General features: G+C 36.0%; 1 protein-coding gene across 1 annotated transcript in view; it reads right to left on the bottom strand.

Moving 5' to 3' along the window:
• Positions 1 to 551: 551 nt before the first annotated feature.
• SLC9A3 (solute carrier family 9 member A3) overlaps positions 552 to 18,808 on the bottom strand; it is a 49,526-nt gene continuing 31,269 nt past the window's right edge. Inside the window, exons 4-16 of the mRNA XM_066544778.1 lie at positions 18,214 to 18,292; positions 17,214 to 17,391; positions 16,125 to 16,345; positions 14,029 to 14,231; positions 13,148 to 13,237; positions 11,263 to 11,333; positions 8,945 to 9,074; positions 5,690 to 5,805; positions 4,958 to 5,087; positions 4,271 to 4,447; positions 3,622 to 3,697; positions 2,145 to 2,258; positions 552 to 799 (exon numbers count right to left, since the gene is read on the bottom strand). Coding sequence (XP_066400875.1) covers positions 552 to 799; positions 2,145 to 2,258; positions 3,622 to 3,697; positions 4,271 to 4,447; positions 4,958 to 5,087; positions 5,690 to 5,805; positions 8,945 to 9,074; positions 11,263 to 11,333; positions 13,148 to 13,237; positions 14,029 to 14,231; positions 16,125 to 16,345; positions 17,214 to 17,391; positions 18,214 to 18,292 — 1,833 coding nt within the window. The remainder of the gene's footprint in view (positions 800 to 2,144; positions 2,259 to 3,621; positions 3,698 to 4,270; positions 4,448 to 4,957; positions 5,088 to 5,689; positions 5,806 to 8,944; positions 9,075 to 11,262; positions 11,334 to 13,147; positions 13,238 to 14,028; positions 14,232 to 16,124; positions 16,346 to 17,213; positions 17,392 to 18,213; positions 18,293 to 18,808) is intronic.

Genomic DNA, 18,808 nt, shown 5'->3' with positions numbered 1-18,808 from the left:
CCCTTTCTTATGTAACTTAATGGTACATCAGTAGTGTCACTAAATAGTTGCACTGTAGCAGTGGGGCATTTTTTTCTTCCTGGAACTGGATAAATAATCTGGAAAAATGTTCACAGCTAACTCAAGGCTTCTTAGCAACAGAGTAAAAAAATTTTATTCCTTTGAGGGAATTCTGTTACCAATTTTATCATCTAGGACTGATTAACTGGGAAGCCTGAAGCCTCTTGAAAATGTATGCCCAATATTCTGGTACTTGGAATAGTATTTTATTAGCATTTAAAATATTCAAGTGAAAACAAAGAGAAGGACCCTTATCTGCTGTAAAAGTAGCAAGGCATTGGACTGCAATAGTTGAACAGCTCTTCTGCAGAAGGAAAATAAAAAGTGTTTTGTTAATTAAGTGAGAGGGAAATAAAAGATGTTTAGTTGTACAAAGAAATCAGGAAAGAAAGACATTTTCTGAAAGAAGGAAAAACAGAAGATTAAGTTTACTTCTCAGGATTGATAAGAAGTCTGGTTAAAAAATAAAGGTGATAATATCTTTTAAAATATTACATATGTGTTGATTCTGGGAGAAAAGATCTGGGTTGGTCCTCTGGGCCATCTGCTAGCAGGAAGGAATCTGTTGATTTATTGCTGAGCCGGATTGGAGTGAGCCGTTTGAAGTTGTCTGGAGAATATGGGATCTGCACTCGGGCCCTTTGTGAGGGTACCACAGTGTCTTCACCAGATAACCATGGTGAGAACTTCATGTAGATGCTTTGGTCATCATCGGCTGAAAATACTGGGTTATCAATTCCTAAAACAAAAAATTCATGAGTGACAAATAAAAGTAATCAAAATAATTTCTTCATAATACAGCAAGATGCTTTATAAAAGGCTGTTGGAAAAAATGGGCTGATATGCTGGTATGTGTGTGACTAAGTCAATACACAGACCATTGCACACTTGGTTATAGCTAGACATATACTGGATTCCAATAAAGAGAAAAAAAATTGGTTGCCACATCAAATTTGCAATTTTGTTAGGGATATTTTGAGACAAAAAATAAAATCAATAAAAGAATTAATCAGTCCACAAGTGTTGAGCAATAGGAAGAAAAAAAAATAGCACAGCATAAAATAAGTGCAGAAAATTCAAATCAAATACATTAAAAAATGTTAAAAAAACCCCAACTTGACCACTTGACCATAAACAGATGAGTGTGAAATAGCTATGGCAGGCCATGAAACAGTCAAAAGGAAGATACAAGAGCCTGTTCATACAGTTATCAAGTTTGACAAGCTTTTACATATACATTTTACATATTACAATCCACTTATTTCTAGGTGTATTTATAAATACTCAAACATAGAATTTGTCATGCATAAACTGTATTTAAGAGACAGTGTGATGCATAAACTGCATTTAAGTGTGTCTGCCACAAGAGTACGGACACAAGTGTTTTTCTTCACTGTAGGTACCAATTACACATGAAGAAAACAGTGGCATGCTGAAAAAACTTAAACACAGAAGGGCTAAAGAGAAATACCAAATTTTATAACTCCATAAATCATATTATATGGTTCCTGTTATATATAGTTATAAGCTTCCAATCTAATATTTTGGAGTCTTTCAAGGCTGGAAATCAAGAGCACTCAGTGCTCCAGAAATGCTGCAATCTGTCCTTTTGAGTGACTTCTATAAGCCTGTAAGGATCTGATGGGATTGTGAACATAAAAGTAGAAATCTTGCCTGAAATAAGAAGAACAAAATTTATCACAATGAAGTTCCAATGCAAGTGAAAAACAATTCCAGAGGACTAGTATTGACAGGTCTTATGAGGTAAGACAATTCTAAAATAACATTTTCTGCTGCTAGAAATAATTAATGGCTTTAAAACTGGTTTAGGTAGTCATATTCACAACTGCTGTCAGTTTCAAATGTGGTGCTCTCCATACCTCCAAATATCCAAAAATCTGTACGTTAACATTAATATTCAGCAAATGTATTTTCAGATTGAACACATAAAATCACTCAATCAAAAAAAAACCAACCAACCAACCAAACAAACAAACAAACCCAGGCTAACTCATCAGCATTTCTACTACATTTTGTTATATTTGAGGGGAAAAAAAATCTTTGTAGGTAATAAATATTTTTACCAGCAGGAGCATCTGTGAAATTTTGTTTTGTCACATTAGCCAGGAAATCAACTCCTTTGCCTAGATGCAAAGTCTCATAATCATTATTTTCTTCTGATTCAGAAAACTCCAAATCTAGGGGGAAAGAAAAAAAATGCAATTTCATTAGAGATTTGTATCAGTTCTGATAGAAAATGCTATTTCCTGCTGGTTTGATGCTGTCATGATTATTAAAAATACATCTTTAACAAGGATTTTCATTGTGACACAGGTGAGCATTAGTATAATGACTAGTTTCAAACCTAATGAGGTCATTGCTGCTTTTACTGCAATAGAATAAATTTTGTAATAGCTGCTAAACCACTTGCTAAGTCTGCCTTCCAATTAAATTTTTTTGTTGTTAAGTAGATGATGATATCTCTATGCAGTGTTCTTTAATAAGACAATATTGAATGACCTACTAATGAGTATTCAGAAGGCTCTTCCCAAGCAAAGTAGTTCTAGAATATTACACTTGGGGAGCCAACCTGTACTGCTTCTCTCAGTCAAACAAAAATAACACTTAGTAAAGAATTCAAAGGTACATAAGGAAAAATATATTTGCTTGGAGCTACTGAGAAAAGATAAATCCCTCTCTATTTTCACTTGAGTTGTCTTTGAGATCAAGGAGTTACAGGCATAAACAGAGGAAAGAACACAAATCAAAGTTCGTCCAGCAGCTTTTAACCACATTTCAGTTTTGAAGTTACACATGTAATTTAAAATTGTATAACAAACATGTTAGCAACCATTGCATCTGGCAATGCCTGACACCAGTGCCAAAAAAATGGCTAAAACAGGAAAGAATTTTGGGCTTTATATGCAAAATCAGCTTTTGCTAGGAATAGTCTTCAGGCTGATCAGCTTCCAATTACACTTCCAAGCCTGATCCATGTGACAGGTCTGTTCATGGAGGGTGAAGCAGTGCTGGAACTGACCTCTGTCTACATGTTCCTTCCAAAGTTATGCCTTCCTTAAGTTATATCATGCTTGCTTAACCTCAACTCTGATTCAGACCCTTCTAAAACAGTGGACTTTAACTCAGATAAGAATGCAATCTCAGCTACTGAATTTTATATGGCTGATATCTTATGCAGACATATCCTGCTGTGATGAAAAAAAATTAGCAGCTCTGTGTACCTTATCCAAACAGAAGCTGAAATTTCATTTTTATTGTAGCCACTGCATTGTTTTGTTTACAGAATATAAATGTCATACTTTTAAAATGTGAGCAAAAAGGCCAACTAAAATTTTGTTTGTCATCCAGATTCCTAAAAAACAGCTTCTAAACACTACATTTAAGCATAAAGCAGAGCACCACTCCAAGTTCTGAGCTATGACTAGAAGTCCCTTTTTAATGCCAGATTTGCTATGCCATATCACAAATTCTTTTAGTGATGCTTTACTGGCAATGTAGCTGGTAAAATTCAGTTAATAAAAACAGTCTGTGTCTTTTTACCTTTTTCCTTCAAAGCAAAATCTTGTACTGGATTTTCTGAAGGAATGTTTCCATTTGGTATGACACTGCTATTTCTCTGAAAAGAAAGCAAAAAGTGACCAAAAATGCTGATGTCATCAGATAGCAATGGCAGTGATACCCTTTGAAATGACAAGTTCAGCAGAATAAGCCTAAAATCCATCGTAATCTTTGTTTGAAGCTCAATGTGGATGCCACTAATTTTCCACCTGCACCTGAAGTGTGTACAGACAGAGTATAAAAAGAAACTTTGGCTCTTTTTATACTGTGTGTTCTCTCTTAGTTTCACACAAATTTGGTTGAATGCTCCATGCTATCCTGCTACCTCTATCCTGCAAAATCTCCCCACAGTGTAGTAGCATGGTTCAGGGTCTGTTGTTTTTCAAGTGATCAGAAATCTCTCACCCAGAAGAAGAGTCCCAAAGCATAGAGAAGTGCAGAATGTGAGAAGATGCCCCTTGAGTTACCTCCTAGTTTTTTCTCTTCTTGCTTAAGTCCTCTAAATTCATTAAGTTCTATAGGACAGAGACAAGTGCAGGACATAGGATCCATCAGAGTCCTCACTACCCTTCCCACCCATTAGTTTGTATAATAGGTGGCTACATCTGGGTCCTTGTGGAAGTGTTTTTACCCTTTTTTGGCCCCGGTCTCGTTTGTGGACTTTATTGAGCTTCTTGGAATGGTTTATTCCTAGTTTGGTACTCTTGAAAGATTCTAAGCGCTTCCTCATTGTCCTATGGAAAATCTCCTTGTCTTGTTTGTCATCTTCACTGTGCATGATCTCATGTCGACTGTACAGGTGTTTGTGCTGTGGCCAGGAAGGGAAGACAATATTCATTTACTGAGAAATACAGGTGAAAGCCCTGAATCAATGCATTGAATCAGTGTCACAAAAATGTAAACAACTCTGTAAGAAAGAGTGAACTAAAGATTAGCCTGAAGGCATTAATGAAACTCCCATTTTTCTCCATGAAACAAGTCCAGGATTTTTAAGTGTGTAAGAGTGGACTGTCATTCAAAGTAAGCTTCTCCCCTGTAAAGTGTCTGAATCCCTTCAGTTTATGCACTTCATTTAATCCTGATCAGAACCTTTGCTGGACTCATTTCTGCATTCCACTGGCCCCAGTGATTTCAAAGGCACTAGTTCTTTTAAAATGCCATGTTCTTAAATGAGAAATCACACAAAGAGCCTATCTTCCTCAAGGGTGCAGATTTTGCAGTGGGTTCTCTCCTTTTGAGTTTTACTCGCAAGTTTTTGTTCCTATTTCCTCTTAGTTTTAGATTGGAAAACAGTCCAATGCTAGCCTCTGGCTCTCACCTCCTGCCTGGGTTTATACAGGTACTGCTGTAGGGTGTGATGAGCGAGGGTGTCTTCTGTGTCCCGTATGCTTTTCCTTCTCTGCTCTAAAGCTTGCATGTCAAGGCAAACTGGTCCAGCTTTTTCTCTCCTGAAGAAAAACACAAACAGTGGTTTTTAAAATCAGTAATTGCTGAAAAGGAAGAAAAAACAGGAAGATGAGGAATGAAAAGGAAAAAACAAGATGAAGTTAAAAAAAAAAAGGAAGAGTAAGAACTGGCTAAATGACAATGAGTAAAAGCCTAATGGGAAATGTGAAAAGACCATTGGTTTTTGTCTTTCAGGGGGATGTGGCATTAATTAATTTCACAGTTTACATGACACACGGTCTGTTCAATAACAGATTGATTGAAAAAGTTAAGGAAGGGGAAATTTTTTCCTTGCCTCTCTCCTTACTTTTTCTGAAGCAAATGCAGAAATAACATCTAGCCCTATATATAACAGCTGGTGAACCAAAGGCATATGAAACAACTCTAATGTGGATGTCTGCTTTATCTTACCAGCCTTTACCGAAAAAAACTGTGTGCAAAATATGACATTATAAATCCATATATACCCATTTTCTGTGGGAGAAAATATTAATTAAAGTTCAAAAAAATAGTGACTGAAGCCCCTGTAATTTGCATTTTTCAAATTTTTTAGCAGTGTTTAGATTTCTTCTCATACACCACCCCATCATTCCACATTACTTACAATAAATAAGAGACAGAGCTTTCCACAGTGCTTGGGAGTGGAGTGCTGAAATCCACATTTACCATGTTGTCTGTACTTGGAGAACGTATAAATGCCAGCGAACCTCTACGTTCTCCCTGGTCATGGAAAGAAACAAGACATATTACAGCTGTAAAAACCTAGGACAAAATGCATATCAGAATACAGATAATTTGTGAGATTGTATTTATGCAAATGGAAAAAGAGGCATGGGAAGAGTTGTATTTAGGTAACAAATAAAAACCATTTTTAGATTTTATGGTTTCTTTATGTTGAGTGACATTATCTCAACAAACAAAGCAAAGAGAAAATCTACTCCACTCTTAGAAATTGATTTTGAAGAAGTGAATGATTTCCTATGCCTTAATAGATTTGCAATTTTACTTTGTACAATGCTGCAAGCCAAGAGCATAGGAACATACATAAGGATGTTTATGTTTCAACACATTATTAGTAGCATTTTCAAAGACACAACATTAAGTTTTCTGTTCTCTACAAGACTGGAAACAGCAAATATTAAGTGGTGATAGAAGTCTACAAGACTATTAAAAAGAGATTATGACATGACAAGATGAGATATTGAAGAGACGAGATTTTCTTTCAGTTTTAAAACTGTCACAGAAGTGAACTGCTGGAAAAGCTCAGTTTTATGTCTTCATACTTTTCCCCTAAGCAAGTAATCTCTTACCTAGCTAAAAGGTATCTATTGGGTGATATTGTGGTTACACAGGCTGAAAACATCTATGGTTTTGAATCAGTGGAGTGAAATCACATAGCAGGTGTCTAGATTTTAAGCAGTAATAATCAAGAAAAATCACCTCCCTTGCAGAACAGAGATTTTATCTACATTTCTCCAATTTTAACTGTACTGTGCACCCTTTACACTTTCATATTCATGGAGCAAACCAAAAACATGTTTTCTTTTGATGTGGTAACCATATACGTATCTTGGTATGTGAGTTACCAATGGCATTAAGAAATACACTGTGGCCTCTGCAGGCAGAAAACTTGAGGTTAATAAAATTAAATTCTGGGAGACCATCATCCCATCCATTTTTGTAAGTGAATCTGACTTTCTTTTCAAATCAAGTTTAATGTTTCATACATACATCATACCATATCAGCAGTGAAGGTATTTTAGCGAGAACAAGTTACGAACCATGAGTATTTTAAGTCACTTCCCTTCAGTTGCTCTGGGTTATTTTCATTTTTCTTGGCTAAGGTTCTCCCCTCTCAACTGTAAGGAATTTACTTAAATAGAGACCGAACTCTCTCTATTCTTATTTATTATACAGATGCACCACAGCAGCAGAGTTGAAGAAAGAAAAAGATATAAAATCATTTTTAAACTTCTCATTTTCTTGCAAGTAAGAAGAGAGTGAGTAGCTGGGGGAGGCAGGTCTTTACTTGTCCTGGAAGAAATAGCTTCAATTTCAATGTCAGCTTGTAATTCATAGATATTTAGTTCAAAGATATATTTGCAAAGTGAAGTTTTCTTTTAATACATTCTTTTGATACATTGCTTTAACAATTTTTTAGTTGTTAAAGCAATGTATCATTGAAGAAAATATTCAAGTGAGAAAGGTGAAATGACTTTAGGATTCACAACTCATAATTAATTTCTACTGGAAGAAAATATGTTGCAAAACTTTTGTAGAACTTGGAGAACTTTCAATTTCTTTTTCTATTTATATCAGATCAGTAGACATTTGCCCAACAGAATTTATCTGCAAGAAACAATATACAGAAACAGAATTTGGACTAAGGTAACAAAAAGCAGTTCCCTTGTGTTTCATCTCCTAAAAAAATTATTAAACTAACTTTTAGAAATCTGTCTTTACTATATGGGATCAAAGACATTATTGGATAAAAATTCTGACTCTAAATGTGCACGTATTATTGATCTATAAAGGCCTTTGTATCTCTTAAAGATAAGAAACACTGTAATGAATCTACTGAACAGATTCTGCAATGACTCTGAACATGAGTTTCATGGTCATCCACCTCAAAGTCATTATCCAACTTTCTTCCTCTGAGGTGTGACCCAGAAATAATCACAAGAAAGAAAACTAGTTCTTGAGTTCAGATAGTCAAAAAACCAAATGGATAATTTTCAAAATCTCAAAAGGAAGAATTTGCTTGTCTTGTTGATCTATTCTCCATCTTCCATACTAACATAATTTCTGAATTTCCTCTTGTTTTCTGAATTCAATCTCCATAAATGATATGTTTCATTTGAAGAAGACTGCCTGGCTGTAGGTCATTAAAAAAAAAAGAGCTTAGCAGTATGAGTAGTATCAATGATAGTAAAAGTTTTTATTTAAATTAAAGAAATTAACTGATATATCACCTAACTGTGAAAATTAATTCCATTGGAGATTATGAGCATGGATAGATTATAATTTCAAAGACCACTTTTAAAAATATTCCATTTAAAACTAACCTTTACACTTTATCAGTACTGCACATTCATGGCTGTTTGAACTGAGGTGACTAGTTTCATACTGAAGAAGATTAGGAACACTTACACAATCGGGCAACATTACTGCACTACTCCTGCAGAAGGTCAGAAACTTTCTTCAAATCTCCTTTAAAAACTTATCCTGTTACAAGTGTTAAGTTTCCCAATTTCACAACTCTTTGATTACAATTGATATTTGTAGTATATTTTACCCTAATTACTGAATCGTGGGGGTTATGATTTCATTGAATAAAGTTACTCTTTTTTTTTTTTTTTTCTTTTGTGCATGTTACAGTGATCTGGCAGATCGAGATTAGCAGTCCCACATTTTGGCCGTATATGCACATCATTTGTGATATGAGAAGTGAGTTTCTTCAAATCAGATTTGTCATCACATAGACCCACTATCCTGCAGGAGCCAGTGTCCTGTCAACCCTGTTGACGCATTTAGAAAGACAACACCCCTCCAGAATTACAGTATTTTTTTCATGTAATGAATATATAAACAAAGATATTCAGTAAAATGCAACAGAAACATACACTGAAGTACAATATACTAGCATTTGGCAATCAGGCACAATATTGAGAACTACAGCTTCTCAAAACAGCAATACTGACACTCAAAACACATTAAAAAATAAATATAGCAGAGCTGAGATGGGAATAGTTTTCCTTTAGGCATCTCCTGCAACAGATCAACTTTAGGTTATAGTACAAATTTTAAAAAAACAAATTTCAAGTGACACTATAATATGTCAACAAGTGTTCATAAGTACCTCAGCCACATAGCTAATTGCATCCTTCAAGTTGAGCTCATGGAAAACATTAAGGATTTGGTCCCTTGATTTTTGAGCAGACCTTCTCATCAGTATTTTTCTGAGGTATTTCCTATCAAAATTGGACCACCTGATAATTTAAACAAACTGTGTTAATGGCAACAAGCAATTTTAGTTTCAAAGCATTTTTAATTTAGTATAAATTATATTTTTTTAGTTAAACACTTTGAAAAAAAGGGTGAACGATGGAATGTGAGGGATTTGTGTCTTGAAGCTCTTTAATTAGTGTGTAAAGAAAGTCAAGGAAAAGCCTGCTACAGACTTATGCAGCTGTCACAAAGCATTTAATCAGGTCACTTACCCAACACTACTACAAGAGTGCTATGATTACAGTATCCCGTTTCAGAGTCAGTAACACATTTTATACCTTGGGATATTATGCTACATTATTTTTCTACTTCTGATTATGTTCAATTTTCTTCCCTTTTTGAGAAAGTTATCTGCTTTTCCCCAGGTGTATTGTAAGACAGCCAGACCAGAATGACAGTGCCCTTCAGAAGCTCTACCAGAGGGCCTTAATCATGCCACTGATGTGCTCTGCTCTGGGGATAGTAGCCATGTGTATTTTCAATTATTTCCACTTCCAAGATTGTCTGATAGTAGAATATCTGCCCTGTCATGTTTAGGGTCCAAAAGATTAAATGCTGTTGTACTTTCTTCTAACTTCCTCAACACTTCATCAAAAGGGCATGAGGCAGCTTTGGAGACTACTGCTCAGAATTACTCTATCCATCTCGCCCAATGGCCATTTTGAGTTTACAGCTTTTGATTCAGATTGCTTAAACCATTTTTTGTTAAATATTATTCACATAATTGATAACTATTCCTCTTCTCTGGCCAGAACATCTGACCAAAAGGCTCTAATTCAGGTTTCCACACCTGAACCCATTGGTGAGGATGCTAGGGGTTGCCATTTCTTTATGGAAGCAGCACTTTTATGTACATAAGAGTCCAAAAGGCAGGTTCAAGATGGTCTCATTCAAAATACATTTGTCATCAAGCCACATACTCAACCATTAATCAACTTCCAGCTATTCCTTCTGTTCTTACTCAAGGGGATTACTTTCTGACATGCAAGAGGTCACATGCTAACCTGCCATTTTAAAAGTATATCTTTGAGGCAATGTATCAAAACTGGAGACGTATTTGCCTATATTACATATAGCCTACTGAAATTTATTCCCAAAAAGTAAACTACAAACTTAAATCAAAATAAAGAAGATGTTCTCTCTGTAGTGCCTCATGAAAATTTTTTATTGCATAAACAAATGAAGAACAAAAGGAAAAGAAGGAGAATGTCTCTATAACTGGAGGCAGGTGAGCAATTCTCTTTTGAGTTCCAGTACAAGCTAGCTTCAGCCTAAGAACTGTATTGTTCTGCATGATAATGTTAAACCTAAGCTAACAGACTCAGCTTCTCGGAAAGCATTAGGGGTGTGCTCTACAGAAAGCTAACACAACCACACAGCTTTTGGATTGGAATTGGCATGTTGAGTCAGCAAGAGGCTAGCAGGTCAAAACTGTGACTATTTGCACCTATGAAATGTCCTGATTCCAGGGAGAGAATGGCCTAACTTGAAATAACGCTCTTAAGGATATCCAGATTTAATGCCCTTTTTTCCACATTTATTCATCTAGGTATGGAAGTGCGTCCATTGCAAGGGTAAATCTTCACATGTACTTTAAAGGAAATGGTGTATCTTTCAGCTGAGTAATTCTGCTTCTCTCTAGATGAATCAACTATAAACAGAGGAGATGGTTCACTGTTGGTTTCAGACTAATAGGCTGAAACTGTCAGAGCAATTTCAGAGCACCCTCTGCAATAACTTTCACAGGTGTTGAACACATCCTTGTAGAGATAGGAGAAACATCTAGCATAGTTGTAGATGAGCTTTTTTAGTGCCTCCACACATAAATAGTGTTCATGAAATGTAGTAGTACAAAGAAAAACCAACATTAACATTCTAGGTGAAAACTTCTGCAAATAATCAGTTCTCTAATCTTGAGAGAATGACCCCTGTATGTGAACTGAGGCACCTACAAAGGCATAACCTGAACTGTGGAAGAGAAAGGAAAGATTTTAGTTGTTAGGGGACAAAAATACACTGTTTTGACATTTGCTACATTTCCAGTATTTTCTGCCTCTTTAACTACGTTTAGCATCCTTGCTTTCGCTAAGCTCACAGGCTTAAAAAGTTATAATTTACAGATAATATTTCCTAGCAGTATTTCCAGATTCTAAATTGGTTACTACTTACTTGTCTCTCAGATAATGATGCCCTATTTGTCCAGAAATGTCTTCTATAGCAGAAAGAATGTGATCAAAGGCCTAGGAAAGTGAGAGTTGAATTAATATTTTTACAGAAATAAAAAAGCATAATTAGAAAATAGCTCTATTTATTTCAAGTTGTACCAAGTGACTATGCAGAATAATTTTATGGCTGATATAAAACTTTTTCCCCATTTACAGAAGTACTAACTAGTATAAGCTTTTCTTCGAAGGTCCTAAACTTTCTAATGAGTTCTTCATAAATTCACTAAATATTCTTGAATTACAAGGGTCTCAACGAGAAGGTACTCAAATCCCCATTTAAACATTTAATTTTAAAACTTTTATGGACTCATTTTACCCTCTCCATTTCTGCCCTGTTAAGTACATCTGCCACTATTAGTGTAGGTGATTATTTCAGTTGAGCAGTTTCCACAGTAATTCTTTTTAGATGTTTCAGGAGTTGATACTCCCTTCAGAGTAGAAGTAGGCAACATTCTTTTAATATCTAGGGCAAAATTTCATACTGAGTATATTATCTGGCTGATAGAAATCTGAAGGCTTAGAACTCTTGATTCAAACCAAGGCAGCTGCAGGTACAATTTGGCCTTTTGGCCTGTGTATAGTTACAACATTTCACTCTGAACATTGGAATGATTACTGCAGAATTATACAGGTGCAAGGCTTGGAACAGCAGGACTGACATTTGGCACTGGTGAGGCTGTATCTCTAGTCCTGTGTCCAGTTCTGGGCCCCTCACTTCAGAAAGGACATTGAGGTGCTGGAGCGTGTCCAGAGAAGGGCAACAAAGCTGGGGAAAGGTCTGGGACACAAGTCCTGTGGGGAGCAGCTGGGAGAGCTGAGGTTGCTAAACCTGGAGAAAAGGAGGCGCACTCTCTATAACTACCTGGAAGGATATTGTAGGCAGGTGGGTGTTGGCCTCTTCTGCCATGTCTCAAGTGAAAGGACAAGAGGAAATGGTCGTCAGTTGTGCCAGGAGAAGTTCAGATTAGATTTCAGAAAAAAAAGTTTTCCCTGAAACAGTGGTAAGCACTGGAATAATTTGCCCGGGGAGGTGGTGGAGTCAATGTCTCTGGGAGTGTTCAAGAGCTGTCTGGGTATGGTACTGGGGGATATGATTTAGAAGTAACTATGGTAGTGATGTGTTCATGGATGGACAGGATGTTCTTGAAGACCTCTTCCAACCTTGATGATTCTGTGATGTCTTATAGTCTCCCATCCTTTAACCAATATTTATATTGAAAAGTTATGTTTTCTTTTACTTAAAGAAAACTTCATAATGTGGTGTGTAAGTCAATTGGAAGAGTTTGTGTTTGAAAATATTCTAAAAGGGTAAAGAAATCCTGGGACACAACATTCACTCTGAATTAAATTGTTGTCATTAGTCTGGAATTTCAGTATATAATTATTCTGTACTGGGCAGCAGAGTATTTTTCTATGTAATATGCAAACTAAAAAGCCTGCTTTCATACCTTTTCCAAAAATTAAATTTTTTAGAAGGAAAAATGAATTTTTTTGGACATGCTTTGCCCTAGCAATTATCAATCATCCTCCTCTTTTAGATGAAGACAAAGAAGCATATTCCATCTGTGCTGTTTCCCCAGTACTCCCAGCCTCATTGAATTCTCAAATGAAAGACCAGAACTTTCATATTAATATCCTTTCACAGGACTTCAACCATAGAGAAACAGCAATGAACAAATAAGTTTTGAAATGTTTGAAGGATTTTGTTCTTGAAATTTGATAGCCCACTCCTTTACAAAAAAAGACATTTTCAGTAACAATTTTTTTTCTCTTAAGGTGCTCTGTAAAAATGAAAAAGATACCATGAGGTTTTTTTTTAAACATCTTACTCTGCCATGAAGTTTCTCATTCAGTTTTGGTTCTCTGTGTTCAGTTTTCTTCACTTTCAGCCACTGTACCAAAGGTTTGATAGTCAGTCCCTGAGGATTGAAACATGACAATAAATGCTTGGACTTTCCTCCAGCTGGTTAAACAGAAATAAAGCACATTTGTGTTTTATTTGGTGGTTCTCATACTTTCTCAGTTGATTTATATTCCTTCTAGAAGATAAAATAATATGGTACCCTTAGTTCCTATTACAAAGGTTTGAAAAGAAAACAGTGGAAAAATATATAATCTATAAGAAAAATATGGTAGTGGAAGAAGTGTTTCCTATGCCACTGAATGTGATCTTTTCTCCACAAATCAGGAGTTTGTGAACAGAACTAAATTTTCTGTAATACACTTCAAAAAATATTCTAAGCTGCTATCAACTGACATATTTTCATTTAAATTACTTTTTTTCATCCAGAAAGTGCTATTTTGTTTGGATGTTAAGTAGTTTCTTGTCCCAGTGCTTGCTGCTATGTTTTAAAACAAGGACTGAGGCTCAGGTAGATCAGCTTAATGATTGTATCTGCCCGTTAAAAGCACTGTTCCCTATAGTTATTCACATGAGGTGAAGGATGTTTAATCAGATATTAACTTGGCACTATTAATACCAAGCTGCCAAGACTGAACAATTTTTAGGACAGAGGAAATTGTGTTTTGCCCCATGTGGTCCCACATCAAAACATAAAATAGGATCTTTGTTACTAAAATTACAAATTCAATTATGTTTTCAGTTCAGTGAAACAATATGCAACCTTCAGCTGAGAACTGCTTTAAGCATTCAGTACATTTGGGGGACTCCTTCTCCTTGCAAGAAGCATGTGTAAAAAGTTAAAATTACCTGGAATATAACAGTAAAAAACACAACAATGATAGTTGTGCTGACAAACAGCTTTCTTTCTTTCACTTTATTCCCATCCAGAAGTGCAACAAGAGCAAAAGCCACTGCTCCTCGTAGCCCACCATAGGACATCACCACCTGGTCTATTATCTCCAGCTGGACGGTTCTGTAGCGGTTAAGAATCCACGTCTGTATAACCACGCCTATAACAAACAAATTTCAGCATGTCTAGAAATACCCTTATGGAATGTCAGTATCCCAGCTGTGAGTAACAGAAATGGTGCCACCAGACTGCCATTATAACAATCTTCACCACCTAATTCCCCCTTTTATCACTGTGTTGTCCACTTGGTGCCTTCTCATTACATCGAGCCGAAGGAATTAGGTGAAGCTGTTTCTGTGAGCCAGCAGCTCTTCTGAGAGTGCTGCCCTTTGGCACAGGCACTCCAGGGAAAGTTCTGCCATGTGCTGGCATTTAGAAATTCAGTTTTAGGTTTTCTAGCACTGTAATCGGTGATATGCACAGGGTTGGTTAACAGAAACAGGTTAAAACAGCACTGATTTAGGGAGTAAGTACCCTTTGCAAATCACTGAAAATTACATTTTATAAGACAAGTCATAGTCTTATGAAGGGTTGTTTAGTTATGCTAACACTGTCTCCACACCTACAGGTGAGATGCTGCCTGCTGCAGGAGACCTAAGGCTCTAGCTATCTCACTGTATCCCAGAACTCCCTCCATACAGAGGGAAAACAGCTTCACCACTCCTGTGACTGGCATGGCATGTGGTTCCCACTGCAGCAGGCCAGGGCTGCTAACCAGTGCAAAACAGTTTCTTCTCTTTTTAGAGAACTTTGAACTTCTCACTGTAAGAAGGGCCTCCGAGGAGGGGACCTTGGAAATTCTACCAATCTGACTCCTCCAGGGAATGAGAACTGCAATTATGTAAGGCCCAATATCATCCAGTATTTAGTAATTTGTCAATGTCCAAGATCAATTACTTTAGTGGGTGCTTATTGTTATTGCTGAATATTTTCTATTTACTTATCATCACATCTATTACAGGATTGTTAATCACTCATTTGAGGAATAGAAAAAGAGTCAAAGACAAGACCCGGAAAACTCTTTTAAAACACCTCAGGCACATTTGCAGTTACTGAGAGGCAGCTAAATGAACAATGCTTGCAGAATATTTAGAAAAGGAGGGCAGGGAGGTAGGCAGTTCATTCAGCTCAGGAGCTTCTAGAGAGAATAAGAGCACAGAATCTAGGAAAATTGCCAGCTAGATAGATGTGTGACCTGTCATTTGAATTTAAGTCAAGGCAAATAGGCAAATAAGCTGGTTTAATTTTTTTCCCAGGCATAAGTACATACACCAAATTGCCATGTGTGTTACTCTCTACAAGTATTTCATTCTACAACTTTTTTGGGATTTTAGCAAAACTACAGCAGAACTATGTAGCTGGGCAAATCGTCGTTGGTATTTTGAAATGTTTGCGAACTTATATAAACCCAGTAAATTGACAGTAGGTAATCTCTACCTGCCACAGCCTTATTTACTCAGTTTTTCATCAGTCCCTGAGAATTATTTATTAAGCCAGAGAACCTGCAATGTTATTATGTATGGTCTGATATCACTGTGTGCCCAAAACCTGAAGTCAACCATAACATTAGCTTAAGACAATCTCTTTAGTGCCAAATTGAAAGAGCTGAAGGAAAGATATGGCTGACAAGAGTCACATCTTTTGTTAGGCTGCAAATTAAAGAACAAAGTCCATTTTACTGGGAGATTTTGCCAGTACCATTTGCTGGGTCAACAAAGGTTAGCCACTGAATGATTCGTGTTAATGGCTGGGCTACTCATGTTCTCAAACATCATCAGAAATTAAATTCTGCTATATTTTCAGCATATGACAGAACTTACTGTAGAGCTTACTCTACTACTCTAATCCAAATCCAACAATAAATTCAACCAAAATAAATGGAATGTTTTAAAAGGAACAAACCTAGAACTCCAAATATTTTTTGAGGAGAGGGCTAAAGAATATGTGATTGCATCAGCAGTACAATGCAAGAACAGGAAGGTCACTCTCTTACCAATAACTCTATATACTGAGATGAAGACCAGAGTCAACAGAATAAAAGCCGTATTCCAAGTCCAGATCTCTGGATCCACAGCTGAAATACCCAGGAACATGAAGATGATAGTTTCTGCTCCACTGGCTAGCATTTTCATAGTATATCTTACAGTTGTAGAAGACTGTTCAGATATGTTAGCTTTGACATATTTCTGACAGCAAATGCCACAGAAGGTTATCCTAGAAAAAGAAGCATTGTTCAGAAAATATGTGTTGCAACATTTAATATTATTTCCATCTGTCTGTCACATAGTGATAAAAACCCACTATTAATTCCTAAGAAAAGATACATTCATGAGCACTTGTGAAGTCTACCCTTGGTAAAAAGCATATCTCAAACATACATGCTGATGTAACCTCAAGTGGCCTGAAGACAGCATTTCATTAGAACATAACAGGATGCAATTCTCTTCAGATTACCATACTGCTTTCAATGCAAATTTCTAAACCTTGTTTACATTTGACATAATCTTAAACTAATGATCTGTTTGCAGAAAGATTTTCAGAACTTGAATACACTTGCTTGTCATGTTTGTATCATCTACAAACATGACAAGCAAAACTGAGAAGAAAGGTATGCTGGGAATCAATGTAGACTAAGAGAAGAAAGACCACAGAAGTACTCAAGCCAAAACAGGCAACATTTAGGCAAACCTTAATGGCCAGCCAAGACAGAGAATAGTGACATTTACACAGCGCCTTAGAAAAATATTGCTTTAGTCTCAAGTTATAGGGAAAGATGTCAGCACAAATGGACAACTGTTAAGTCTGAAGTATTATTAATAACAGAGAGGAAAGAGTCATGTCTGTATTTTGCAAGAGTTCTTGTGTTGCTCAGCAGATACTGAAAAACTTGCATTCCTTTTCAAGGCTGAATGACAGGATTGGTAAATTATAATCTAGTGCAGTGTGAACATAGTATTGTCCTGCATAAATTTTATGTCATATTCTATAGTTTTCCCATATAATTTAGGTTTTCCTTTCAATGTTTTTAAAAACCATATTCCCTTCTCATCCCCTTTGTAGGCAGTAATAAAAAGAGACTTACGCTAAGATGGCAGAAAGAGAAAGCATCTCTGCTGTGAGGTAGGATAGGTAGGAAATGATAAACACAAATCCAGGTTCAATGATCCTCACGTGCTTGGTGAAACGACTGACCAATGAGAGCAGGAATGCAAAGATAATGCCAACCAGTGTCCCACCGAGGCTCACCACAAAGAATGACACTGAAAAACAAAACACCTAACACAACTTAAACCATAGAAATATAATGGTTTGAACTAGTTCTCTTCCAGAGAGAGGACAGCAAATGACCAGTAAATCACAGAAAAATTTGGAGGATATGTCAAATTAATTTCTAGGCTCAAGGCTTTTGAGCACTTGGTACATGAATGTAGAGTTCTGTAGAAAAACAAGGCTACTTCTGTTAAGCCTCACCATTTTACTTTTATTCAAACCCACTGCATTTCTGTATACTATTTTTTCCATGTTCTGTAAACAATTGTTTTTGACAAAAACATATTATAGAATATGACAAAGTCACTATTAAAACATTTATTCATAAGATAATTCAATTTCATTTCATGCAATGCTTGGAATGAGAAAGAGTGACTAATTTTTCCGGGAAAATTTCTTGATAGTTACTGGCAAACGTTGCTTAATGGTGATCAGTGATAGGGAGTGGCAATGCCTGTATGCAGTATGGACTTCCCTGGAATGCAGGGAGAGCATAGGCTGACATTAGGGAAATGCAATTAAATACAAAGAAAAGATATATAGCTGTAAGGTTTGGTATTCTCAAGAACTGAACTCCACATCTGTTGAGTTTCCTCAAAAGAAAACAGATCTGATTAAGTTTCCCAAATATTCAGGAGCGTTTTATTTATTTATTTTCTTAAGACATTTGCCTATGCCATAAGAGTGTGTGACTATGAGTAATAATCAAAAGGGCTGAAAAATAACAGTTACCAATAGCATAATAGTAATATTTTGTTTAAAGTACTGCATATATACACCAATTGTGTGATACAGAATTCACTTCTACGCACCTATGCCTTTGAGACATTCAATCCCCGTCACATTTGTTTCACCTATCGCAACAAAAGAGTCAAACACATTGTACAGCACCTGGAAAGAAAAGTAGACCAATTTAATAATTGCTCCTGAATTGAGCCTACTAAAATAATCTCCTTAGGGGCCTCATCATTATGAAGTCTGAAATTGAGTTTGACTGAAGGAAATTCTCGAAGAAGAATTTTATATTTTCTCAAAATAAAAGAAATGCAGTAGGCCAAGAAAAACAAACACCTCACAGCAATACATTTCTTCCTTCAATATGTCCCCTATGTATAAGAAGCATTGTTACATATAGATGTGTTTTCTAAAGCACTTCTCACTGTAAAATCCAGGTATTTGGAAGATTCATTTACTCACATGTATAAGATAAATAAGATATTTAATAAGACAATAATAAGATGCTAATAATAAGATACTGAATTGAAATATGATTACTAAGTTGAACAAAAAAGAGAATATAATGATTCTGCTAAAATTTTTTAAATAATTGACTAACAGTGATTGAGCTGAAAGTAATGAATTCACCTTATCCATACCTGTGCCTAAGGAGGTTTATGAGTATCATTT

This window comes from Molothrus aeneus, chromosome 1, assembly GCF_037042795.1.
Source record: "Molothrus aeneus isolate 106 chromosome 1, BPBGC_Maene_1.0, whole genome shotgun sequence".
NCBI classification, from domain to species: domain Eukaryota; kingdom Metazoa; phylum Chordata; class Aves; order Passeriformes; family Icteridae; genus Molothrus; species Molothrus aeneus.
This window is presented reverse-complemented; position numbering and strand designations above follow the sequence as displayed.